This window comes from Ciona intestinalis, chromosome 1, assembly GCF_000224145.3.
Source record: "Ciona intestinalis chromosome 1, KH, whole genome shotgun sequence".
Lineage (NCBI taxonomy): Eukaryota > Metazoa > Chordata > Ascidiacea > Phlebobranchia > Cionidae > Ciona > Ciona intestinalis.
The window spans coordinates 6,506,597-6,533,921 of record NC_020166.2 but is presented as its reverse complement, the minus strand read 5'-3'; the positions used below and the strand labels follow the sequence as shown (position 1 = coordinate 6,533,921).

General features: G+C 39.6%; 4 protein-coding genes across 6 annotated transcripts in view; 2 read left to right on the top strand and 2 right to left on the bottom strand.

Moving 5' to 3' along the window:
• The window catches only part of LOC100179377 (syntaxin-12), a 4,874-nt gene extending 3,891 nt beyond the window's left edge, over positions 1 to 983 (top strand). For both annotated transcript variants that reach the window (XM_026835386.1, XM_026835379.1), the window contains one exon: positions 502 to 983. In XM_026835386.1, coding sequence (XP_026691187.1) covers positions 502 to 593 — 92 coding nt within the window. In that variant the 3' untranslated portion in view covers positions 594 to 983. The remainder of the gene's footprint in view (positions 1 to 501) is intronic.
• Positions 984 to 5,353: 4,370 nt separating this feature from the next.
• Positions 5,354 to 13,976, bottom strand: fgf-na1 (FGF-NA1 protein). The gene is given in 3 exon segments (NM_001113253.1): positions 5,354 to 6,603; positions 9,291 to 9,403; positions 12,897 to 13,976. Coding segments are annotated over 3 exon segments (1,422 nt in total). The 5' UTR covers positions 13,747 to 13,976; the 3' UTR covers positions 5,354 to 6,144.
• Positions 13,977 to 22,698: 8,722 nt separating this feature from the next.
• LOC100184069 (cytosolic iron-sulfur assembly component 2A) lies at positions 22,699 to 24,592 on the top strand. Of its 2 annotated transcripts, none has more exons than XM_002121326.4 (4): positions 22,699 to 22,842; positions 22,906 to 23,032; positions 23,565 to 23,698; positions 24,053 to 24,592. In XM_002121326.4, the coding sequence occupies exons 1-4, from the start codon at positions 22,815 to 22,817 to the stop codon at positions 24,148 to 24,150; spliced, it is 387 nt and encodes a 128-aa protein (XP_002121362.1). In that variant the 5' UTR covers positions 22,699 to 22,814; the 3' UTR covers positions 24,151 to 24,592. The 2 variants fall into 2 exon arrangements, with proteins under 2 accessions (XP_002121362.1, XP_009862409.1); XM_009864107.3 differs by having other exon boundaries at positions 24,028 to 24,552.
• On the bottom strand, positions 24,391 to 27,227 carry LOC100183273 (transducin beta-like protein 2). Its single transcript, XM_002121038.5, has 9 exons — positions 26,547 to 27,227; positions 26,339 to 26,484; positions 26,066 to 26,247; positions 25,734 to 25,850; positions 25,493 to 25,663; positions 25,279 to 25,431; positions 24,990 to 25,204; positions 24,804 to 24,900; positions 24,391 to 24,733 (listed from the first exon to the last, which is right to left on the bottom strand). Exons 1-9 carry the CDS (start codon positions 26,659 to 26,661, stop codon positions 24,571 to 24,573), a joined length of 1,359 nt encoding a protein of 452 aa, XP_002121074.1. The 5' UTR covers positions 26,662 to 27,227; the 3' UTR covers positions 24,391 to 24,570.
• Positions 27,228 to 27,325: the final 98 nt, after the last annotated feature.

The following is a 27,325-nucleotide window of genomic DNA, read 5'->3' as shown; positions in this document are numbered from 1 at the left end:
ATGAATGAATATATGAGTGTAACTTACTTCCTTGCGTGGCCGGAAAACGACAGTCGTTATAACACGGGTTTAACACCTCGTGCCAGCTTACGAGTTACCATGTATGTTACTTTGTGGGTGATTATTTTTTGGGGGATTTTTTCATTTTTTTAATATATGGCTGATAATTTGGACAACCCATTAGTGACCACTGGGTTGGAGCAATTGTCGTTAAGTGTCTTGCACATACGCTCACAATGGTAGCAGCGACGAGCCTTGAACCCATTACCTAATGGCTACAGGCAGGCACGCTAACCACTACACCACGGCGCAAGACAAAATTCAACATGTTTTGTAGCTGCCAGATATTAATACAGTGTTTAAATAAGAGTGCGTGTTTAAACTTACAAAATATTGTTGAATGTAGTTGCAGTTTAATAAGTGCATGTTATTAACAGTCTTTATTTTACGGGTAGGAAAAATCATTTTGTTTTCGTATGACGTTAAATTTTGCTTTTTCAGAAAAAGTCGCGGAAAAAGAAAATCATTTGTGGAATTATTCTTCTTGTTTTGATAATAATCCTTATTTTAATCATTTACTTTTCTATTCCTAAATAATGTTGCATACCGCCACCGTATAAAAAAACTGCCTTTCAGCGCCTACCTTTTATCGGGAGTATATGTGTGAAGTGATGGTGGCAAATTGCACATCTTATGTAAAAAAGTTTCTGTAAATCAATCAATCAGTCTGCTTGCTTATTTTTTACTTTTGGTACAGTGTTTAGCATTTATATTTCTCCTTTAACACTCCGCTATCCCAATAAAAAAGTTGCAATTGGTAATATCTATTATAAGTAGCCTACATGCAATTCGTGGTGTAAACCCGTAAAACTAATATGCAATTTAAAAGATATAAGCTACTTTGTCATAAAATATGTGGTAACTTTTAACCAAAATGTACCTTCGTCTACTTTGGAGTCAGATACAAAATTGTTTATATAACTCAAGAAAAATTGTTTTCCAAAAAATCTGGAGGCGAATTTATAAATACAGCTTTGGTTCAAATTGTTGGAGATATTGACAGATAAGAAAATTGCGATACTTTTGACGAGATAGATAATATTTAACCCACAACGAGGCAAGGTAATGCATTTTTATTTAATTCTGTATGTTACAGTTTTAGCATAAAGTGCATACAGCATTCGGTGTTTATTGGTTTAGTTTTAAAGTTTTAAAATGTTGCTGTTCGTTGGTTTATTTAGTCTTTTAAAAGTCGTCTATAATTATAAAGTTCGTGTAATTAAAGGCAATCATTGAAAAGTATATTTCGTGTGGGTATCGGCAAACTGGCATTTTATGTGCTGCGCTTAGCTGACGGCAAAATTCAAACTAGTACTGCAGAATTATATGTACACGAATATAGGCGGAATTATTCATATTCCACATATTTTTCTGGGCGCCGTTGCACTACTGTGGCATAAGCATGACATACATGGTTGTTAGGATTTGTAGCTTTTACCTGAGAACGTAATACGTATCATTTACAAAGTGTTTGTTTTGAATCCTTGCTTTTAAAATTCGCTTTAGCTGAAGCAGTATATAGCCATAGCTCAATTATCAATCCTTCTAGATGGCGCACATGGGCTGTGTATACGTAGCGTTTGTACTTACAATTTGATCGTAGTAGCGTAGCAGTTAGACTTTTTTACAATCCCTGGGATGCGAATATATAACTCTGTAAAGTTTCTTTGTTTACTAAAATGGGACGATAAAATAGAATAAACCATGAACCATTTTACCTCAATTTACTATATTTTTTGTTTGCTTTTTACATGTTTTGCACTTCAGTTCTTACAATCTATTTTCCGGGTGCTCCGAATTAGTTGACGTTGTATGGTGTCATAACCCACTAAATATCTATTTATGATGTAGTAAGATGGTGTAAGATGCTGCTATATATGTATTTATGGGGATGTAAGATTAATCATTGTTTAAACACTCGCACAGTGTATTATATGAGGTGATAAATTTACTATGACCATTAGGTATATACTTTACTATAGATATACGTGGATAGTCAACATTACACATAGCGGAATTTCCCCTCTGGTAATCCAGCGTTTACATTAGCTTTTACTGAACCGAAGTGGTTGATCGCTTATGTTACATCTTTCACGCCAATCAAGATTTGCGGTCAAACTCTTGTGAGCGGCCAGCTGCTGAAATTTCCATGTTCGTTGAAATCTCGTCTGCGGTATAATATGGGATAATCAACGGATGTCGCCGTCGTTGAACAAATTTATAGTTGGCAAATCGAAACCTTACAAACGTCTAGGATATTACCTATTACACGGTCAGTAATCGAACTCCCCCTTATCGGTGCAGCTAACTTTTTCTTTTGCCCTAACCACTATTGTGTGGTTAACGAACATGGCCGCAAAAGAAATCTACCGTTGTCTACTTGACCTTAATAGCTTAAGTATTGGTTACCGGAGGTTAATGGGAACGAACTAAACTTACCATCCGTATTATGTTTTACACACCTTGTTTAATTGCACCCTTATGTTTCACGCTGTCGATCTTTACTACTCTAGAATCCTCAAACGAGTTATCAGCCGTTTATGTTTCCTCGACCGCCGATTTAAAACAGTTTACTTTACGCTAGAGCGCGGTAGAATGCAGAGTTCAAGCCTTCACTTATGTGGTAAAGATCGTACACGTTTCGGGTAAGGTTTTTTAAACTTCACACTAATTAGCAGTTTGTGCATTCGGACCAAAGTATTTTTGTTCTATCGCAATCTCCTTTCCTTGGTACCCACATTTACCGCTAAACTATGTATCACAGAGGTTTTGGTTGCGGCGCGACTTTCCTGGAAATGCGGTTACTGCAATGCGATTCAGCTTTTAGGCGTTGACTGTTTGTGTTTGAAAGTTTTGGTTCATAACTTGTGGATTGTATGCTTACTGCCCAATGGCTTGTGAAGAAAGTAAATAGAACATACCTTACGTCGCTATAAACCGTCGCGTTATTGCGTGACAAACTATTCGCCTTGGTCAACCGCTGTGACGTAACTGTGCTAACGAACAATAGAGTATTCGTGTGACGACGGGATAACAGGTGTTTCGCTCATCATTTTTCATACATACTGTGTCGCGACAATGAATAGAACTCTTTCCTTGCCGCAATTACCGCGGTCTTGACGCCCAATTTTTAACAAGCTTTCAAAAATAACAGCAACATAAATAAACAGTGTACAGACTTAAAACCGCTCACACGCAGCTGCCAACAGTGACCGTGTACCTGCAGAGTCAATACTAGGGTCGCCCCCGCCGCACGTTTCGCTTTGGAATTAAAAACAGAAACAAGTCCGATCACTTTCAAAGAAAGATTACATAGCACGTGGCAAAGGGAAAGATGCTTTTTCCACCACTTACACGGCTGCATTAGGTACAAATGTTCACCACAAACAATGCTTCGACTTGTTCGTTACAAAACATCTGTTGTGCCGGTGTCTTACGAAGGAAGGTCGGGTCAGTGGTTGCAACGTCGTTCGACTGTTCTGCGGGTCGCGGTGGTGAATTTTAAACCGAGAAGCACTCTTTGGTGTGATACAGTAACAAAGAAGTGATTGATTTTTTTCGGCAAGTTCAAACTGTGAGAATGCAAAATCTGAGAAAGTAGGTCTTTCCCACTACGTCCACATCACCACCTGGGTTGTTTTGTGTCTAGGATGACGCAAATAGCACTGTTACATCACTGTTGCCTGTAAAGGGCGTTACATACATCTCGTGTTACCACTCTTGCATGAAAACCTTCGCTCGGGTGGGGGAAGTCCCGGATATGTGGCGTTAAATTCATAACACAAAACAAACCAGCGATATCCTACACCAAAGTAATCTACCACAAGTTTCAAGCAGGTGAAGCGGGTCCGCTACTCCCACAGAACTCGCCAAACATCGCTATATTCTTTTTTGTGTGCTTTCACTCCGATGTTTCTAATAAAACATGTTTTCCACTTGATATTTCACGCGAAATAAGCATGTATGGTTGCGGCTTTGAAATTTTGATTTCGCGACTTTCCGCCTGAGCCGAAATTTCCCCGAATCACAGACACGAGACGGAAAAATATTATTTCCAGAGTTGGCTTTTCAATTACGCTAAATCCTGTCCGTTCAACACTTTCCCATCAAAGTCGGTCGCATCAAATGCTGCTGGATTACCGTCCGTCATCGTACGATCTTGTCAATCACGGCCGCCCCAGCGCCCATCCGCTGCCCCGTTTCCGCGACAACGTGTACAAGGGGCAAGTTCGGCACCCGAGATATTACAACCCCGACGACGTACAAGGATTTAACTCCAACAAGCAGCAGCTGTGAATTATAGGATCCGTTCGTTGGACGCCGGTGGCCGTCGTTTAATAACGACCTCACACCTGGCGCCCAAACGATCCAGACGGAAAGAAGAATGTACGTGACCAATGTTTAAGGGGAGTTGGATCTTTAACATTGGTGGTGACGACGTCTAACTTATTCAGCGTTATCAGTTCGATTTCTGCTGTTACGTGGTAACCCGTGTTCGAGCCCAGACGTCGGTCCCCAACTAAAAATAATTCCGAGGACATCAGCATATCTGTGGAGGGTGAACAATCATGGTCTTGTAGTTGTCAAGATAGTGAATTCGGTGACGAAATTTAACCAAGTATAACATCCCATTCCAATCACTGTTCATATATATACACCGGGTCTGTTCAAATTCTCACGATTTTATATTTAGGGTAACCAATGTGATAAAGAACAAATCGATTGCCATAAAATCCTGCTGTTTTCGTGCCAAACGATAAATCACACAAGTTGCTATTTACAGATATCCAAACTTGTACGTAGACAGTTTAAGCTATCATAGTTTTAAAATATGTTATCTGTTTCGACCTATTCTGCGAAATTAAGAATGGATTGTACAGTTTAATTTTTGTAAGTTTCAGAGATGATATTTTACAATTAAGCGCAGTATATAATATAACTTATTTATTTTCAAATTATCTTTATCTTGAGATTTACAATTGTAATCAAACATTTTTAAAAAAATTGTTTGTCACTTATTTTTATGCCTTCCTATGTCTGTACTGTTGGTATAGAAATACTTCTGACATGGTACTCTAAACAGAGTACTATATGCTTCTGACTCCTGTATGTTTATTTTGTAACAAGTTGACGTACTTATCTCTCGTTTCTGATAAAAAGGCATTTGATTTGTTGCATTTTCGAAATTTGTTGTGCCACAATTTTTGGTACTTTTTTTGAGGATAAAAACAGTTCTGTCTATTCATAACTCTCACATGCGACTTAGAGACTGTTTGTCAGATACGATTCAATGTTTCAGTAAATAAATATTGTATTCACCGCACTGACAACAAGGCATACTAAAAAGCACTGGGGACCTTGTAGCGCAAGAAACAAATGGAGGATATACCGAGATCGAATGTTAGATTGAAAGAGAGGTTTATAAACTTGAAGATAGAATGGGTGGAATGGGCCTAAAAAGCAGGGAGTGCAATTACACGAAACATTTTATTGAAGCATGGAACTTGGTATAACAGGGGCGTGCGGGTTTTGCACGAATGCAATATGGCGATTCGCAGAATGGCGGTTCGTAACACGTACACCAGTAATCGACTTCCGCGAGTAACGGTGTTGTGCCAGCCGAAAATAAAACATTCTGCGAACGGAATTGGTGGAAGGGGCACTGATAAAAATAGCAGGCGTACAGTGAAAACGCGCAATAGTTCCCTCGGCAAAGGCGAAAATGATAGTTTAAAAAAATAAATAGAAAATACGGCTCAGTAAAATTGGGCAACTGATACGCCAGTATTTTGTGACATGTACAAGAAATCTGATGCAGTAAAACTTTTAAGGCTGTTTAAGTAGGAATACCGTTACAATACGGTTTCTTAAAAGGATTTTTTTTCGCCATTGGAGCTGGAATTTCTGGATGCTACCCTTTTTCTGAGTAATCAAGGTTGTGTGACCGCAGCCATTGAACCGAACTCAAGCTATTTCGTCGTTTATTCTTCCTCTGGCGTCGCCCGGAGGGTGGGGCGAGATTTCTACCACGACCAGCTCATCAAAGCCAAGACTTCCATGACTTGGACTTTGCCATTTAGCGCCTTAGCGGTTTGTCGCGTCATAAACCCTCGGTCGTCGCGTCGCTTTACTCGATTTGTGCGAGCTTCCGGCGCCATGGTTCGAGCTGGTTCGAGTTCTTTTCTTGTGCGGCCTTGATCTTTTACCCTGGCCGTGCTTTGGAGTTGTAGCCGAAATTCCAGCATCAACCGAAGACACTGTTGGGTCGACATTACTGGGCATTGACGTCATGTTCGTGACGTCAACCGTCGTCACTTTTGCGCCCGTTAAGGCTCGACGCCGAGACCTCGAGTGTTGGCTCCTCCTGTCGTGTGGTAAAAAGTGTGCGGTGTTTTCGTTCTTGTTTGTCCCCCGCAAGTTTCGGATTTTTCCTCTTTTAGTAATGTGCAAGTAACATCCTTTGCACGAGAACGACTCGTACAAGTTCTGTTTGTTCGGGAGGACTGTTTCGTTAAAGAGGCATCGGTTCTTGTTAAACTTTTTCTGTAAAAAGATAAGCCACGTTAAAACCACAAACTTGCTAAATATGGATACAGCTAAGTAGAGGTAGGGTAAAAAAGAGAACACTGCTACTTCCGCAGCTGTTTTCTGCGAAGAAAATAACTCCACTGTTTATATGTTTTCTATGTCACACAGGCAGCAATCTCGGGTAACCGACCGCGTGCAACGTTTAACGAACAACCATTTGAACTTCCCGCGAACGTTTGTCGCCTCGAATAATGGAGCTATTTGTTGCGACACAATGCGTGGCCTGGCATCACAACGTGCCATCGTGTTTGATGATAAATCAAGGTCGTGGAGCGAGGTGAAGGCGACCACACTAAACGCTTCTCTATAGACTATATATCGATAGCGACGCATTGCTAAGATATCTTACACTTTGGTGGCATTGTCGCATCGCCAATTGACCATACGCCAAAAAGCTTTATCGCCGAAACATTTTTCCGCGTTCTGCATCAATGTGTGCGTTCGAACAACACTGCGACCCTCGCTGGGCCAACTCTGCGCTCCGCGTAAGATCGGATGGTGACTCTCCATTGTTTGCGAAACAACTATAGACACAATCGCGATCGACTTCGGTCGCCGCAGCATCGTATCGAGCGGTGACGGCATGAACGATTATTCCTTTTATGTCACAATCAACGACTGCGCCACAAGACTCGATAAAAGGGGTCCAATAGTTGGATTTGTGCCTCTCCGAATTCCACCGATAAGAATCGTTCGTTCGCTAAAGTTTCCGAGGTGCTGTGGGGAGAACCTGAATTCCACGACGAGCTTTTTGAAAGAAGCCAGTGGTTTGGGGCTTATTCATTGACGTCTCTTCTATTCATTGTCGAAGTCGCAGCGATACCAGCAATGATAGTCTATTACTCGCATAACCACGTATCAATCGTCCACCTGTTGATGACAGCAGGGCCAACATACTTTAACAGGCTCACGCCGAAGAGTTACAGAAGCGCGGCGACATGCTTAGGCAAACAGTGTGGGAATCTAAGGATCGGCTCGGTGGCAATTTTGGAGATTGTTATCTCACGTCATAATGGTTGACGTCCTCAGCTAATCTCACCACTTCATATTAAGCCTGCCAACTTTTCAATTTGCGAAAAAATATTACTTGCGCTGTAGCGACGATGACTTATTTTTTCGAGGTGTTTATTTTACCGTTTAAATTTGTGAGCTGGTGCGGCGACAGGCCAATAGAAAATAGCTGCTCTTGGCAGATAATTTAGCACGGGGGCGCGGAACACAATTAATTAAGCATGTGTTTGGTGTCAAATACCGGATCCTGTCCTAAATTTAGAGCTCGCTTAAGGCGACTGCCCATTTCTTTATCTTTTCACGGTACGCGTCCCTTCCAAAGCATTTTCGACGTTTTCTGCCGCCTCTGACTCCAGTCTCAAAGCCCTTGTTTTATTCAACGAACCGCAATCCCGCTCAATGTTGCCAATGTAATCTAATACTTATTGTTTCGCCGACGTTCGACCATTTCTCTCAAGCTAAAATTTATTTGCATTCGAAATTCAGCAAAACCGCATTTCCTAAAGTTGAATAGTTGCAGCTTATACTCTGATATTTGATAAACGCGTTTAAACCAAACTGTATAAAAGGCATGTCATTTTAACTTGCCATTTCAAGACTGCATCAGAATCTTGCTAATTGTAGCCAATGAGGCGATAATATGTTTGTTGCAACATAATTTAATAACCGCGCGTCTTCCGCTTTGCCAAAATAGACACGGCTGTTAGTCTGTGTCCTGACTAACGATAATTATGTTGCCCCGTAGTATTTTCGAGCCATGTCAAGCGTGTACCAAGATATTCTTTTGAAGCGAATCGTATTGAAGCAGACTTTTGTAAGCCGAGTTGCCGACCACGCCTTCTAATCTGATTATTTGTCGTTACAATAATTGGTCGATGTAAAGGCCACACGTAGAGTTCAAAAGCTCCCCTTGTAAAGGGCCGGGATATTTGGGAGATGCCTAATTGCAGCTCTATGCAATAAAGTTCGTCTGTTCGCTGTAGCTGGTTTGCTGCCTCCCCGGCGCTAGAGGTATGTGTAACCACAACACGGTTCCTTCAACGGCTATACATTTGAAGTTGTGACTGGCGATTTGGTCGATTTAAACCAACACGGGTTCCCTATGACGTCGATGTTCATTGTAATATTGTGCCGGCGCATCTGTAATCTTGTGCGACCTTTGCGACTTTATTTCGGCGCATCTAAATCAACTTCAGCTAAAGTGTTACGAGAGTTGCTAAGAGCCCGCCGACCTAATCGGCTCAAGACGGAAACGGCCTGGCTATATCTCTTCATTGTTTGCTCCAATACGTGACGGTTAATTTTACGAGATCCGAACGGGCGATTAGCGACGAATAATGGAGATCGTAGTTGAATAATGGCGCATTTACGTATATCCCCACTTTGCCTTTCCTTCATCCGCTCAAGCGTAGCAATTATGACGCAATTATCGATCGCCATTTACACGGCGCCTCTCGATGGACTCGAGCCAAGAGAAACTGACACGTGCAGTTCTGATCAAAACCATTTTTCGCTTAAAAAACTCTGCTGTTAACGCAATTCCGATGGAAGGAGGTTTGCTTGACGAAAAATAAACTATACAAGGCCAAAGCTATAAAACAATCCCTCGACGCTTGTTCATTTAGGCTTACCATGGCTTTGACTTTTCCCCGCTTTGTAACGCAAATGTATCGTGAAGTCGCCACGCCAACGATTGCAACACCGTAGGACTTCTTTCTTTCGAAGCTTCTCATTTCCAAAAGACCTGCAAAGATAGTGAGCGGTTTAATATTTGAACCGCATACCATTTTCGGAGAAAGGAAAATTAAATTGTATATTCCTAAGTGGTTGACATTGTTTTAAGCTGTATCTTAATTCTACGTCAATTGCGCTCACACAAATGAAGAGCATTTTGTAAACGCTTCTAAATTGCACAGTGTGTGCTTGTTCGCCGCAAACCAATATCTGCCAGGGTCTAATCAACGTCCCGCCGGTCGGGTAAGCTGAATTAATAGCGTTAATTGCAACCTATCCGAACAGAAAGCGAAATGTCAAACACAATCCGTCGTGGAAAGCGCTATATTGTGGGTGTGATGGGGTATTAAAGGTTTATCTACAAGCGGATATTGGCAGATCTCTCGGTCGACTGGCCAACAAAATGCGAACGTGGTCGTCCACCGCTAACGACCGTTTCCATTAAGTTCCCATTTAATTACATCTGAAAGCGGAGTAGCGTGGCCGCCCTGTGTAATTAAGCACTTTATATCTTAACTGCTTAAGAGCACTAGTTGATAGGTACTCTAAATAAAGTGATCGTCCTGTCCATATGGTTATTGGATCGCGTGATACGAAACGAACTTTTCCGAACCGTGTGTCCAGGAAAGGTCCATGGGTTATTTTGATTGCTTCCTCCATTTGTTTAAACCTCACCATGAACTTCGATTCTAGGTAACCTCGTTGCCGCGAGGTGTTTTTGTCGACGCAAAATGTTTTCATTTCCCCACCCTCTGTCTTTGTTAGCGACTTTTCGTTGCGTAGTAAACGTAGATGTTGGCGAACGCCGCGACGTCCGAGTTTGCAAAAGGAGCCAAATCTGGACCCCGTTTATTTTTTGTTTATTTACTGAACGGGAACACAATAAAAATACAGATGCGATTCTTCACGTTAAGCAAACCCGACAGAGCCAGTGGTTATATCAAAGCTACATATGTCAAATATACGCAGACAAGGCGTGTGGACGTTTTGCTAAGCCGACATTATTCCGTAAAAAGGCGAGTTAAGTTCGTTATAAAGGTTTTCTCTATCCGGAAACTTTGTGTTGTTGTGGTCTGGATTGTCATAATATTTGCTATACTACATCGCGTTACCATTCGTGATGCTTACGCGCTCTGCAATTGTCTCCTTCTCGTACCTAACAACGTCAAAAGTCTAGAAATAGACGGAAAACCAACACAAGTGAATACTTGCTTTCAAACTGTGGGATATTCCGATTGTCTTATTCAGCACGGCAACTTTCGCTTTTTGTTTTACGTGGGAGTAAAAAAAGTGACGAAAATGCTTTATAGCCGTTTAAATAATTGAGACTGACGATCACACGATTGGTGATATAAATCATGTGCGGTGCCAACCCGTGAAACACGGATGTCGTTAAACATACGAAGATTACACGACTCGTGACCATCAGCTTAAACACCATTCTTGTCCGAAATTACAGTTGCGTATTGCGAAACTACTACATAAGCGAACCTAAATTACCAGATGTTTGTCCTAATTTGGTTTAAACGTTACACCATTCATCACAGGAAAAGCAAAAGGGGGGTTTCTGTGTGTGTTTAAAAACGCTACTCATTATAAGTCGTGATGATTTAATTTCGTTTAGAAGTTGTTTTAATGTTCGTTGTGGTAGAGTATCGTCACGTACAGTGTTATCTAAATTAGTTAAGTAAAATCGGCAATCACCCTTGTTGTCTTATTGCAGCAAGCGCGTGGTATGTCGGCGAAAATAATCAGTCATTATGACGTAACGAAAGGCCATGTTACGCGACATAGGGTCAACGACTTCATAAAGAAACACTAAACAAAGTTACTTGTCTGGGTCGGTTTTGAGGAAAATGAAAACCACCGACTGTTTATAAGCTAGGCGTCGGGATGTGGGGTATTGTTAACGTAACAATGTATTGACAATCATACGCGTGGCGAAATTGCGTTCCAGGTACGGAAAACGTGTTAAAAGAGGCGCCGCCGCCTCTGCGACCGATTGACGACTTGGTCTCGTTTGGACGAACTCTGTTGCGGAAACAGAGGAACACGGCCACAGGTTCGGTATTAATTGGTTTATTTACGGCTCCGTCGAATGGCCGAGTGATTGTTTCCTGCGGATTTTCGATTACCGAAAGCGAAACTAGCCAGTGTTGCCGATGTTTCGTCGAAGGAACATCAAACCCGCCTCTTCGCCAGGTGATGGCAACACTTATGGGGTTTCAACGAAATGGCCACACAAAAAGGTTTTGACCTGCGTGTGGCTACAATCACTGTTAACAACGTCCGAACACGCTGACTTGAGGTGCGTGTACGGCTTCAGGTGATCGCGTGACTGCTACATAATGTTGGACAGACGGACATTCGATTCTTATTCTCCCACACGCACTTCGTTGTGTACACAAGGTAGCTACGTCGGATTCCGGTCCTTTTGTACCCTCACTCGCACCGAGGTATACGTCGCCGACATTAAAACAAATCCATCCACGAACCGTTGTGAGGTTACCAGAGAGAGCTTGATTATACATTGGTCAAAATGATGGGGACGTTTGATAACTCGCCCCCGCATTTTGCTCAATATGTACCAACAAATTCCTGGTGCCCAAAACACGGAGTCGTTGTTTGGTTACAACGGGCAATTTTGACACAGCTGTATATTCGAGTTTATTATATTTAGTAACCATTGGTTTGTTGTCGGCGGCTTGGTCTATGAAGTTGGAATTTTTCTGGGAGACCGCAGTTTGGGCGACTTTCCCGGCCGCTGAACGACCCAGGCACCGCCAGCAATTGCGCTGAGCAAATTTATTCTCCCAGCGTTGACCGACCAAGTTTGGCACGGCCGCGCACGATATAGTTCGCTTAGCATTAGTTGTTGTGAAAATTTACCAGCAAACATTGACTGAGAACAAACATGATTGTGATGCCGAACAAATATAATTGACACACAGGCAAACAAAGCGGCGCGTTTAAAGCGCTGGGTCCAGACACCAACGCTTGGTAAATAAGTACTTCATCGAGCGACAGATAAATAATCGAGCCCGCAAAGTGAATATCGTCCCTTATAAATGTTTTGCTTTACTATACTATACAGACAACACATTCAGACTTATAGAATACGTGTATACTGCACACCTTAACTCGTCGTTAGGCTTGCGCATCAGTTTCATTGAGAAATTCATGGCAGCTATATATAAGAGGTCGCGCCCTCTTTTGCAAACACTTAATATGGTGGAGCTGTCTATATCCAACGTGTATTCAGTCCCGCCCAGATCACCCAATCATTATTGCTTCGATCTGTATCATTGTTGGTTACGTTACGTGCGCATTCAGTATACAACAAAGAGGATTTCGCGCCTATCCGAATATTTCCAAATACACTTTCGTTTCGTAAACGAAAATTGATCAAAATACCTCATGCCGATTCAAGCGTCTTAAATAAATTGAATGTGTGCGATACACTTATCCGCGTATAATTTATTTAACCTTTATTTACGACTTACTCGAATTGCTTCTTCTGTCGCTTCGTTCGCCCACAACTTTTCCTTTGGCAGTGATCGCAAGGTGATATGATCGACCAACGTCAACGTACAGTCGTTGGTAAAAAGGAATATAAAGGTTTTGTTGTGATGTCATGTCTGTGGAACCATTTATTTTATCAGGTGTGAAGTCTCTCGATTTTTGCTTTTTGTTTCTCCTCTTCTTGTTCCTCCTGTTCTTATTCTTCCCTCTCTTTCTGCCTCTAGACTTCTTGCCCTTCCTCTTCCGATGCTTTCGTTTACGTCCAGCACCCCGTTTAGTTTTCGTCGATGCATGAACGTCAAGTCTCAAGCCCGCGTGAGTCGTAGCGTCCAAAAAACCAGCCGACGGAAGACTTGTCAGCATTGAAACTTCTTGATCCAACGTTAAAAAAGAAGACACATTTCGTTCCGTACCTAGTTCTGCAACTTTTCTTCGTTTTTCGTCTTTTGCTTTCCCAGCTATCGGGGCCGCTTCCGTGACAATACACCGTAGGACGAGCAAGAGTAAACCTATCGTCAACGTCTTTTTAAGAAAACCACATATTGTCCACCGAGATGAAGATACAAAACGACAAGAGTAACATCTGCTTGTGCTTTTAGAAGAGTTTAGAACAACGTCGCATCGATGTGTTTTGTAATAAGATGATTCAGAGTCTTTATTCCGTAGCTCGGGCTGTTTTCCACAGCAGCAGAAAGAACATCTTTTATTTTGCTGAGTGCTTATACCATCTTCATTGCTTTCGCTTGATCTACACCTCGAAACTTTTGCCATGTTTCTGCATGTCGAGCTCACATCCCCGCAATTCAGTACCTGTCGGTTTGAACCTGCCATCCTGGCCTGCAGATTCGGCAGTATATAGTCCGTGCAACAGTCGCTCTCGTATTTACAGTGCTATTTATAGTAATCCACAGCGCACACGACCGATTCTTCCACCGTCAAATCAAATCCTGCTTGCTGTTGTTTACGTTTTCCACGAACTTCCGTCGCGGCCGCTTCTGTGTAAATAATTTGTCTGCGGCCCTGCACGGGGTTTATCCAGTCAAACCTAAACACGTCGGAACCTGAGAAACAACAATAGTAGTGCGATTAAATGACCGCCTCATAACAAACTGAAACTGCACTCGATTCCAAGAGCTGACAAATTATTGTTTTATTGAGATAAAACGCACACGTCACAGTGTTTGCATATGTCAGACCAAATTTGATCTGTCATAAACCCGTACACTTACAAAGACTGACGTAAAGAAGTCCACTTCACATATGTAAGCTATTCTGGCCGGGCTGTTTGTTTTAAACCATTACTCCGCCCTCGATCTATTGTCTCCGATCTGAGCTTAATAATTCCTAAGTATCGCATAATAACGAGGGTACTCTTGCGGTCGGTAAAATTTGCCGAGCGAGTTTCGTGTTTGATAAGTGTCTGTTCGATACGTCTGGCTTAATCCGAGTTCACTGTCGACTGAGCGATGCCGCGAGCATTTTTCCCCCGGCGGAACGTGGAGCACAGGTTTCCCGCAAGGACAGCAATGCTGGAGTCGATCGTTTTCAAAAACAGTAACTAGTCTAGTGCGAGGAACAGAGCACAGCAGGCCTTTTCTAGCAGTCTAATTAAACGGAGCCGGTTGAACAATTTCCGAAAGTTTCCCACATTATTGAAGAAGATTGTCACAATAAACTCCCGTGGATACGCCATCTAGACAGGACTTGCCCTTACTACTATGACGAAATATTTCAGTGCCGAAAAACATTTACCACTAATCTTTTCTAACTCAACAATGAGACTATTTTTTCGATATTCCAACGCGTCCTTTCGGCGTGTTAAAGTTGTGTTCGCCTAACGTTTCGACCAACTGCAGGTATTTTTTCCCCTTTGGTGCCACACTGCCTGTGCAGCACTACCTCGAACCCTTTCCTGAGAACTCTTCATTTACTGGTCCTGTCGCAACCTCTGTTTGCGATGACTGACATCGCCTTGTTTGTCGTGTGCGTAAATAGCGACTCCAAGACTGAAGCACGCTGCTACTCGATCTACGCGTACGGCGGTGCTAATAAACGCAGTTATTGCGACACCTGTTTAAAAAGCTTCTTCGCATTATTACAACTACAGAACAAAACCTTGTTTAATAAAAATGCACTGTGCCCCACGCAGAACTTTGACGTATGCGAAAACAACAGCAATACCTTATTTGAAAACAGGGGTAATAAGCATTCTATACGACTACCTTAACATACATAATAAATCAATTCATATTCATTCAACCAATTTCTATAATTCCTGCCAGCCTTGAACTTCGCTAAGTCCGTTTCGCACGCGAGCCGGTGTCGAGACGACTGATGAAATCTCGCATTGCAAGCTGGTTATATACTCGCGAATTTTATACGCTCGCGACCACGTACATGGGTATCTGCTTATTATACAGATGGGCCCTGATTAGAAATTTTTATGGAAACCAAATGCTCGTGCGACCACAACGACTCGTTTCCGTTACTTCGGGTATTGACTGGTTTTCAAAGGTTATTGACATTGTGTGGGAAAGTCGGGCGTATAGAAGTTCATTTCGTTCCCGTCCTTTGACGTTTCGTTAAATATAATCAACACACCTCTCTACCGCGACCACCAAATATCATAACCCGTGACCCCGGATCCTTTACTCTTAGCGCAGATATACCTTAGGCGTATCATGGCTTTTATCCAATGTTTGCAGCATTGCCCATAAAACTAATATATATAGCTTATATGTCGTATGCTGTACTGTCTTAAATGACATGTTAGAACAAACTCTACACTGGCTACACCAGATTGTTCTGCGCGAACATTGCGGCGTCTGACGATCGACCTAATCCGGGAAGAAAATCGAGATTAATCTACACAGTCGCCACAACTAAGGTTTAATAACTGGCTACCTGTAATGCAACTTTGTAATACATGAGTTGGTTGCTTAGGCCTGTGTTTAAAACGTTTGATCAGCTGTTAAGTTTTGTTCGTTCACAATAATTATAACTTTGTTTTGCCTTACCGCTCACTGCGAGTCTTCGTTTATTTTTTCACCCACCTATGCTGACTTCTTCGCTAAGTAACACGGGGATAAGCGTCAAGTGAAGTCATTTCTCATTAATAGCCTCGATTAACTGAACTCCTTTGTCTTTGTATCCTGGTAATGGGTTGTTATTGGCGACTTCAACCGTTCTAATCTCCTCCCAAGACAATGTCGTTTAAGCTGAACCCGCTATTAAACAGTGTGGTGTCCTTTGCAATTAAGACATTATCTCACAAGAGTAGTAAGCGATGGAAAAAATCATCTATATATAGTATTGTTTACGTAAAACCTATATCGGTAAATTTTCGAACTACGTTTAACGAGTAGTATAAGTTTATACCTATGAACGTAAATACGTTCGAGCCCAGCTGTAAACTGTACCACTATTTCCCGCCCACCGGGTTTCAATTAGCTCATTATTACCAATACCCTTACGGAGTGTTGATTTCAATATAGGTAGTTAACCGGTCATTGAAACGGTTATTAAAACGCTAGGGAAGCAATGACGCTCAAATGACGTCTGCAGAATATTAAAAGCTGTTTCTGTTGGTTAAGCTAAAAAAAAATTGGGGTAGGATCGGTTTTAAGTTACACCAAAAGGTTCCCATTTGCTCGTGACGTCAAAATACGTCCCTTTATATTTGACTCTATTTGCTATTTGCTGGCGGGTGCACTTAACATATGCCCTAAGTGATCACAACCGGTCCACTAAAAACCATGCATTGTTGTGTAAAAACGCACAAAAGGTTAGATATCAGAAGTATAACAACGCCTTATACCGGCGGAATATAAACGACATGGCGTACAATTTGTTAAGATACCATCAGCAAACTATGTGAATAAATGAAATACCTCTTGATATGTACAGACTTTGTATGCTTAACTATGGTAAGGGATAAGCACTAAGAATAGTTGGAATATATGCGAAGCTTGTCTTTTACTTTCTCCTTGCAGGGAGAAAATTTGTTTCGTGATGTCACCGTGTTCAATGATTTGAACAAATCGCAGCGAGTCGCGATTTATTGCTCCGCAAATAAGTAGGATTTGAACTGCAAGGAATTCGACACACGATTGTAGAGGTATAGGACTAGTCTCACAATTCAAACACGAAGGGTATACAGCTGTTTGCTTCGTCATATTCCAAACACAAAAGTTCAGAGTCGGTTTTTATTCAACGCAAATGGAATGTACCGACAAACCAAATGTATTGTCATTTCTTTGTTAAGATTAAAGAATATGTAACTTTGTGAGTATAAGCGGGGAAAGAGGGGAACTGGTAAAAATTATTTAAAAGTTTTTTAATGGCACCCGTGGTATTCAGAAACGCAATATAACATTTTTAACAAGTAAATTCCGAATTACATAACTTAACTTTGAGTGAGTTCTTCGTGTTTACTCCCACAAAATCCCGCGTGTCCTTAGTCCGAAGTGTTGACATGCATTACGTTTGAATTGGAATGTTTCATGTTGTTGTTGTTGCTATGATACGACAACATGGGGGTTCGTAACACCAGAGCTGCATACTGACAGGCGGTATATGGCTCTTCATGGAAACGTGTTCACTATTTGCTTACTTATTTTACGGCGCAGTTTTGCTCCCGCAGTTTACCCATTACATCACGTTTAAAATTAACCAAGCAAGTGTATTGATCACGATTCTGGATTCCGCACCCTTTCCCACGTAAGTCACATTCGCTCGAATAATAGCTCCTAATTGCCGTTTATTGCGACAAATGACAGAACAAAAGTAGACCGTGGATGCTAGGCTCGGTTATAGGGCAAGAAGCACAAATCGTGTGAACCTGAGGTTGATTAGTTTCTTTTCTCTCGCTTGTGACGTCACTCCGGAACTATACTTGCGGCGTTTGCACGTGACTCCCTGCACCTGTGACCTTTATGTCCAGCTTGGGAGTGCTACAGCCGTTTTCTCGCAGGAAAACGCCGACTTCGTTCCAAATTCGTGTCATCGATACATTTTCCAGGGCAATAAGCGTCTGATTTATCTACGCGGAACTTTCTACACAATTCTCAGCGACTTAATGAGCTTGCGCACGTGCACGCACGTTTCCGTCAGTTGGAACACTGCCGTGATGTCAAAACGTAACGTTTTGTGCGATAGCTCAAAGCTGTACATTTAAGGAGCCTTTTGACTAAAGCACGGACTATAATTATCCCTATAATTTCAAATAAAGTAGGCCTTAAGTACGTCACAGTACAATCACTATTAACTGGTAGCTAAAGAGCGGAGGTGTTATACACGACACTGTTAAAGTCAATATACAATAACCGCACTTGTGAAATGTGTGAATGAAGCTTATATAGACCAAATTGACATAACGCTCCTTCTAATATATATATAAATTTTGTTTGCTGTTAAAGACTTATAGCCAACGTCAGAACATGCACTATTTGTGCCAAATTACTTTGTTTTACATACAACGGTTTGATTGGTAAGTGTTGACGAGTCTGTACCTCGTTTTCGGCAGGAATTTTAGTTCATTTACGATTGTCAACCTCAATCGACTGCATTCCGACGAAGCTTTGTTTGTTTAAATTGCGCAATGTTGAATTGGCTGTCTATATATCGCTATAGACACCTATATTTAAAAATGTCTATAAAAAGAAGCCCTTTGGACTTTTCTGGATCATAACAACATTTTATACGGCACGTTCAGTTTGTATTTCTAATCATATTTATATTTACGATCGTCACGGTGTTCGCTTAAGAACCTGAAGACCCAGTTAAACTTACGAGCAAGAACCTGAATCTGTAATAGCCCAACGACAAGGTCACCAGTACTTGGCACGGTCGTTACTGGCGACGCGTAAAACCTGGCACCGCTCACTTTGGCCCAATTTGTCTTTGGTATTGTTGCCTGCTAACCGCTTCGCTAAACCGCTATTACGTCGATTAATTATCGGCGGAGTGTGTGTCTTCGGCCATATCTACGGGTGAGGCCTAAATCGCCCTGACTTGGAAGTAACGCTGGTAATTATTCGTTTAATTGGAGTCGTAAGCGTCGGGTTTAACGTGCAGTGGTTTTTAAAACAAGTAAGAAGGCGCCTTGATTTGTCGCTGCGTGAACATTTCATTGCTGGTTATTAGACCGACTGGTGTTAATCAGCGACATAGGATGACCAGCAAAATTTACCGAGCATTATCTTGATCGACAAGACACTGCGTTTCCGAAACAAATTATAACCGGACTCAGACACTGTCTAAAATGACTGTCTAAACTCTATCAGCGAATGAATATACATTTTACTTCTTTAAGTAACAAAAGCTAAAATACAAACTCGCCCGGCAAGCTTGTAAACTATGAAGAATAATTGTTATATCTATGCTAAAACTGAATAGCGACAATAATCGTCATTTTTGTTTGTCTCACGAATTTTGTTTGTCTTTACATTTGTTTGTCTCACGAATCGTAAGTTAACTATCTCGCCATCTTGTTATATCCTATTAAAGATGTCAACACGAGTATAATTGACAACAGAAATATCAATAAAATATCTTTTCTGGATGACTATATGAACAAAAACAACTGATGCTTATTTTTAACTAAACATGTTCTCAATGGGCGGGAAACATGTGGCTGCACCAAGCATGCCTATGCCTCTGTTTATCACCACTCAGCGTTAATGCCTATGGGTGGATCCAGCAGTTATATATTCCAGTGCAAATATCCGGGATGCATGAACAGAACCAGCCGTGGCTTGGTACCAGGGTCGTAAAATGCTGCAAATGCATTCAAACCTATTGTATACATAGAGCGACGACGGCTTACTTCGCTTTAAGAAGAAACTGCTCGCGTTGTTTAATATAGTGAATTGTGTTACTTTGTTTGATGTGTTATTCGTTGTTACAAAGGTATGCAATTGAGCATTTACGATTACGGAATGTGATTGAAGATACGTATACGCCCACGTATTATCATGGTCGAACAACCATACACAACTAAACAGTCGTAATCATGCTAGATGTACCAACAAACTTATCTATTTACTTTCCACTACTGCCTACGTGCGGTTTCTCAAGGTAACCGTGATTTCTGAAACTAATAGTTCTGATGGGAAGATGAGACACCTTTCGCACAGAATAATAAAACATCTTGTTTATGTTTTAAACAATTAACAACACGGCTACGGGAGTTGTAAAGATACGGTTTTATAATTCTTTCATTGCTTGTTATTTGTTTACTACCAAATGGGAAGAGAAAATAGAATGAAAATGTCCCATCTTCCCCCAACCAACTATATAGTACTCAGTAGGGTAAGATGGGAAATCTTCATAATCGTGCTTGAACAATTAGTAACGTTTTTTAGAGTCGCGTGGTTACGATTAAATAATTGTGTAAATACCCGTTGTCTGTCTACTGCTAAAAGTGCCAGGAAAAGGGAATGAAAACGTGTCCTATCTTACCCCACACTACTGAAATGGAATCAGTTTAATTACGAATATTTGCGGTGGTGACTAGAGGCTTAGGAAAACACAGATCACATGTTGCTTAATTTATTGCTGAATAAATATGTGACAAGTTGGGGAATTCGTTAAACCTGCTGTCCGTACCCTACCACACAGCAAAGCATTTAATATTGAACTTTAAGTTGAAATGCGAAGTTCACGCATACTAACCATAACAAACAATTTCAACCGTTTTCCTAAAAAGGATGACGTACTTACTACTTATGGACATGACCTCTATGTTACTTTGGGGTAAAATGATACCGATATACCACTTCTATATTATAGTAGGGTGGGGGAAGATGGGACACCTTTTCATTCTATTTTCCCGTCCAATTTGGTAGTAAACAAAAAACTTTCAAAGAATTATAAAACCACATTCTTACGACAGGATATTTTGCTATTATGTGTCAACAGTGTCCCATCTTCCCCCACCCTACTTTTAACCCATATTTTTTTAATCGTGTTTAAACAATTAATATTGTTATTTTAGAATCGCGGGGTTGCTCTTTGTTTATTATACCAACTGGGCCAAAAAAAGATAAATAAAACATGTTACCCCCCCCCCGGCTGTGTATCAAAAAGGAAGCCAGCAACAAGCGGAGCGCTTGGTGCTGCATTTAGGATTATGCATTTTCGTAAGCCTTTTATGTTGTATATCTATAACATGATGCAGCATATGTATGTCATTATTTGTATAGTAGGGAGGGGGTAGTTAGGACACATTTAGCACATAATATCCAAATATTCTGTCATGTTTTAAACAATTAACAACGGTCTACGGAAGTCGTGAGGATACGGTTTTATAAGTGGGACGAGAAAATAATTTGAAAGGTCTTCAATCTTGCCCCTACTTTCTAAGCAATATTTGGTATACTCATATACTCATATATATAAATATTAATGACTTTTTTGATAAAAGGATACATGGCAACACAACAACAAATGCGCAAGATCGGCCTATTTACATATTCGTTTTTTTACTAAACCAAGAAATTTTTTTATTACTAAATTCTATAAAAAAAATATCGATGTTTCTGCCGACACAATTATGGGTCCGTGTTCGCATGTCTATGATCTCAATTTTACACCCTGCAACATTCAGTAAAGAGATCTAATACTGTACTATCTGACTTAGTTCCACCAATTTGTTCTGGTACACATTTTTACTATTATGACTTAAATATGATACTGATTTCCAAATGGTACTCCAACATATGCTGTATTATTATTTTCTGTCCAAAGTACAAATCAACTGCGCTCAATATTAATTAAACTGTTTAAGCTACTCGCTGTTCGGGTAAATTTGTTTTATGTACCTGTTGTGCAATCCCTTGGCTATTACGTCATCTTGTATATTCGTGAGGAAGTGCGACTCAATGTGCTCAATCTCATTACACCGGTTTAAGTACATTGTTGAATTGCAAAAACAAACGGTTAAGACTGCATTGACAGTATATTATAGGTCACCTATTAGCAACAATTTAAACTGAGGCAAATGGTTTGGTCAGATATTGTTGCGTGCAGAATGACACTGTATACATGTTCTTATAATCCAACATACAGGCGTTGTGTATCTTCATTTGGGTAATGCGAAGATATCGGTTACTAAAATAGATAGAGTTTAATTAAGTATTGCGGTAATAGCTAAGTGGCCAACGGTCTGTTTTCTTTGTGTCAATGACCTCTCCTGTTTTGATGTTATGAACTGAACTTTGAACACTCCAAATATTAAGCCATGTGATATTTAATTACCGGCGAGCTTATGGTTTTTGAATTAAGACAGCGTCACCACACATTTCGGGTGTGCAGTGTTTGATTTGGTAGATCTATCATTTCTTTCTATGTGTTGTATTTGTTTGCCAACTTTAAAGCAGACACTCTATCATGCGGATGGATGAAACAGATTTCACTTCAGCTCGTAGAAGCACGTAGGTGTATATATAGGTGTATAAAAGATGCGTAGCCGCAAGTCATACACGTCTGCGGTTTCGACAGAGTTAGATTTAATTTTTATCTATTGTTAATTACTTGCATAATTCGAGTTGAACGTTTTAAACTACGCCAAATTGACTGCTATGCCAAAGAGAAAGGGTATTTGGAAGTAAAGCGGTTAGTCGTTCGCATGAATAAGTCACCACTATAAAGTTAAACGATTGTAAAGTAAGTATTGGTTGTTTGGTGGTAGTCTCATTGTATAAATTAAACTTGTTTAGAAATATATATATGTTGGTTTATTTTGTTTTGGGGAACTTGTTTAACATTTCTATAATTTCACAGTTGGGTGGTTTTTGTTTATTGTGGAGAATATTGAAATCTGTTTACAATGATGTAATGAGAGAAGACGTTTGCAGACGTTTTATGTCAATCTGTTCGTATTCTTAATCATTAACATCATGGAAGATTACGAGGGAACAATATATGGTGAGCTGAGTGTGTATTTATGTCTTGTGCCTCAATACTAAAACCGCATGTTAAATTTGACAGATATTATCCGTACCATCAAAGATCCTGAAAAACCTGGTTCTTTAGAAGACTTGGACGTTGTTTATGAGGAAGGTGTATCTGTAAAGACATCAGAGAACCACAGATGTAATGTGGAAGTTAAATTCAGGTATCAGACCAACACATGTTATTCATTTTTATAGATATATATAAGATTTTACAGACTTTTTTCTTAAACATAACTTGATAATAATTAAACATAAATGGCTCCTTGTCTGCTATGGTGTAGCGACCACACTTATTTGAAATAAATTTGCACATGTTTTTAACTGTAAGCATGTTTTAACTACTGTTTAATTTGTCGCTATATCCTGGCTGCTGTAATATTTTTAAATCTTTTCTACCATAATTGAAGAGACAATTTAAAGTTATTATTATATTATTTTAAAAAAAGTTGCTATTATATTATTTTATAGTATGCCGATAAAAGGGTGCTATTAAATAATCCTTTATCTGCTATTAACTGTTAACTTTACCTCTGAAACACTAATCTAATCTGTAATGATATACATAATTCTTCACTAGCACTAAGCTTTGTTGTCAAAATATTTAAATCTGTTACAAGTTTTTGCAATTTTGTTTATTCTGTTTTTGGTTGTGTTTACTTCTGACAAAGTAAGTAAACTGCTTTATGTTTGCAGGCCAACGATCAAGCACTGTTCATTGGCCACTTTGATAGGACTGTGTCTCCATGTTAAACTACAACGTACTTTACCAACCACTCATAAAATAAGAGTTTTTGTAAAGGAAGGATCCCATAACACAGAAGATGAAGGTAACCCTTAAAAATGTGTTGCATGTGGAAGTTTGTGAAATTTTACCCATTTTGATTTACTAACCAGCATCAGAACTGTAATCTTTTAAGTTTTGTGTACAAAGCATAGCAGTGTGTATTTTGTTGTTATGTTTTGCATAATCATTACACTGTTAGAGATAGTTCTAAAAATAATACATTTTCTTAAACATTTAGGGAATAATATCAGGCTCTCGTACCATATGTTACAAATAACTCAACTTTAAGTTTAAATTGAAACAAAGATATCATATAAATGAACATGAGGTTGGCAATCTGCACGTTTGACCATGTTATTTTGCATATTCCAGAGCTTTGCTCAATTATTGTTTACAGTTAACAAGCAAATTAATGATAAGGAACGGATTGCTGCAGCAATGGAAAATCCTAACATTAGAAAAATGGTTGAGAACTGCATTAAGGAACCAGACTAATGAGAGATCAGTTGCTTTTGGTTTGTCACTGTGCTGTGGTTCCTTTGTTCAGGTTGTGCAGTATTTAATGAACCTTCTTTTCCATATCGATAAAAACAAATTGAAGCTTGCATTTATGTGAACAGTTGGATAGAACTAGGTGTTCTACCAAACCTCTAATTTTTTTTTAATATTTTAAACAAAAGTAGGATTTTAGGTTCTGTCTTTAAATGCGTATTTGTAATCAAATGATACAAATTGAGCAAAAGTGTTTTATTGCACTAAGATATACCAGATACCTAATTGTATGTATTGCCAACTAAACAAGACATTGCTTTAATTAACTTTCACACACCGTGACTCTAACAATTACTACAAATTTCAACAATTTTAAATTCATTCTACTTAGTGTGTGCAATAAATTATTTTCAGCAAATATTATCAACTGCTTTTGTCAATGGCAGCGAGAGCTTTTTTTGCTTCATTAATTTGCTTCTGGTATCTCTCCCTTGTGGTGGATGCAGATGGTAGAGGTTTAATCTTGTCTTCTAACTCTCGTATCGTTTCTTTATACCCCAGAGTGTTGTGAAAGATACGGATGTGCCTGTAATTAAGAAATTGGTCATTTTTTTTGTAGTTTTTATTTTGGCTTATTATTTTTGATAAAATCTTACTTGTCTCCGGAAGACAAAATGTATCTTCCAGCAATGTCAAATATCAAGGAAGATATTATTTCAGAGTGAACTTCCGTGAATTCCACTTCAACTTCGCCTTTAAAATACAACAATAAGCTATTAATATAATAGAACACATTAAATAAATTAACAAGTATTTTGTTTTTAAATCTTATTACAAGCCACCTGTTGCAGTCGAGAAGACAGTGATGTTGTTCATACAAGCTACAGCAGCAACTCTTGCATCTGGGGACAAAGCAACGATGCAATAATCAACATCAACGGAACAACCAGTGATACAGAATTCTCCCGAGTTTAACAAGTAGGGTTCTTGACCTTTCTCGTATTCCACCCTTGTGTCATAAAATCTCCAAGAGCCATCTTTGGAAACGGTTACCATTCTATAAAGCAGGTTAGCTTCAATAACAGACAGTTAGTTATAGTAAGCATTGCAAAGCCTTATTCATAAACATACCTTGTTGAATCATTGTTAAAATCGAACGACCAAACAGAAGTAGTGTGACCTTTCAGTTCAAATGCTCGTGTCACATCCTTATAATCACCAGAGCGTGTGAAGTTGACGGCCCATACTTTAACATCAGGTGTCCAACCAGAAGATGCCACAAATCTAACCAGAAAATATTATTTCGAATCATAGTTTCATCATATGTTACCACATAACACCTTACCTTCCACACGGAGACACAGCAGCATGATTGTTATTTCCTTGGTTTGTGTTGATGGTATGAAGAATATCTCCCTTCAAGTTACGTACCATGATCGTTGTGTTTTTGTATGCAGTCATCACATAACTTCCCCCACTTGATGTTGCACCAACTCCAATATTTAACAGCTCAGCCCTATCAACAACAATCTCTTTATAATCAGTCTACTTTCAACATTAAAACTAGTCCAAAAACAACAGCTTACTGGTTATATTTTTTAAAGTCTTCTTCTATGGGGATGCAGGTTGTCACGCCATCATCTTTCTTACCAAGTTTAAAAACACGAACTGTGTTTTCAACAGCAAGACCAGCAATGAAGGCTCTGATATGAAATAATACACAATGATTAGATGCAATCAGAGTTTATATTTTTAAAAAACTTCAAGAGAAATTCATTTAATTTAAAAAGCAATTGTTGAGCCATTTTTAATAGTAATGTTTTATTGTTTTGTTTAGCAAACCAAGAAGAAAATTTATGGATATGCCATATTTATGGATAAACTTAAATAACAAACAAGCATTAATTTGATTTTTCACCTGGAGTCTGGACTGAAACGAGCTTGTCTTGCATGATCGAACTCCACATTGACTCGCACACATTTGTTACCAGAACCAAAATCTTTGACGCTCCATAACCTCACGCTTCTGTCATCGGAGCATGATGCCATGTACTTCCCATTGATGCTCGCATCCAAACCCAAAACCTTTCCACTGTGGCCCTGAATGTAGTTGTCAATATTAATACTAATTTCTCTTGCCTAGCTTTAGCTTATGTAGAGAAGACAATAGACATGCAGTTTTAATAAATACCTTTAGTGTAACATGCAGATAAGGATGTGTGAAGTTCACAAATGAAGGTTTCTTGAGGAACCTCTGATGTTTCGCCTTTTTATTCCCAGTTTTCACGTTGCTTGTGTTTTCATTTGGTTTTGTTTCATTGATTTGTTCATCTTTGTCTGAATATACATAATAAGAAATTAAAAGTTATGATGTTACATAAGTTTTGTTTAAACTTTACCTTTTACTTCCTTCTTCCTAAAGAATGACAACAGCACCCAGATTAGTAACCCAGCAATGACTGTCACTGCAATTGCAGGTAAACTTTGTTGCTTTGGTTCAGTTACAGAATCCATTCTACTACTAATATTAAAATTCTATTAAAAATGTTTACATAATGAAACTTCACGATTGCATTTGCAACTCAAAAATTGCAGTTTCACACAGTTAATAGCAACAAAATGTTAAATATTACATCGGAAACGGCCAATTTGTTTCAACTGTTTCTCTAGTCTTCTTTGGAACCAACTTAGTCTTTAAGTTTTCGATTTCTTTAAGGTAATCGACATTTTCCATCCCATCACATGGACTCTCTTCCCCATAAACAGTTTCAAAATTAAATAATGAAGACCGGACAATATTTTTATTGTGTCCAAAATAACGATTTAAAGCGTCCTTCTGTGAGATTTTAAAATCCATATCCAGCAAAATATACGATCCCTGATGGTGAGGTTTTGAATGTACCTTTATTTTGTAGGGCAGGTTACGATCTCCCATGCTGGTGACTTTACGTACATTACAACCTTGACTGATAAGATACGACGCAATTTCTTTGACTGCTTCAATTTTCTGAGGTCGACTTAACAGTTTCATTATAATTGATACTTCATATCGAGGCATGATTGCCTATATTTCCTAAAATCCTTACAACTGGTAATTTGGACACATATACGGTTATAAAACTAGAAAAACCAAGCGAACTGTCCCTTTACTTTACCGTCTACAAAGCAATTGTGACGA

What these genes read in the sequence shown, in the direction of transcription:
- LOC100184069 (XM_002121326.4), top strand. Translation starts at nt 22,815, where the DNA reads ATGGAAGATTACGAGGGAACAATATATG. An exon ending in TTACGAGGGAACAATATATG is followed by an intron (nt 22,843 to 22,905) that starts GTGAGCTGAGTG and finishes TAAATTTGACAG; the next exon opens with ATATTATCCGTACCATCAAA. An exon ending in CCATAACACAGAAGATGAAG is followed by an intron (nt 23,699 to 24,052) that starts GTAACCCTTAAA and finishes TATTGTTTACAG; the next exon opens with TTAACAAGCAAATTAATGAT.
- LOC100183273 (XM_002121038.5), bottom strand. Translation starts at nt 26,661, where the DNA reads ATGGATTCTGTAACTGAACCAAAGCAACAAAGTTTACCTGCAATTGCA. An exon ending in TTTAACAATGATTCAACAAG is followed by an intron (nt 25,205 to 25,278) that starts GTATGTTTATGA and finishes CCTGCTTTATAG; the next exon opens with AATGGTAACCGTTTCCAAAG. An exon ending in ATTTTGTCTTCCGGAGACAA is followed by an intron (nt 24,734 to 24,803) that starts GTAAGATTTTAT and finishes TCTTAATTACAG; the next exon opens with GCACATCCGTATCTTTCACA.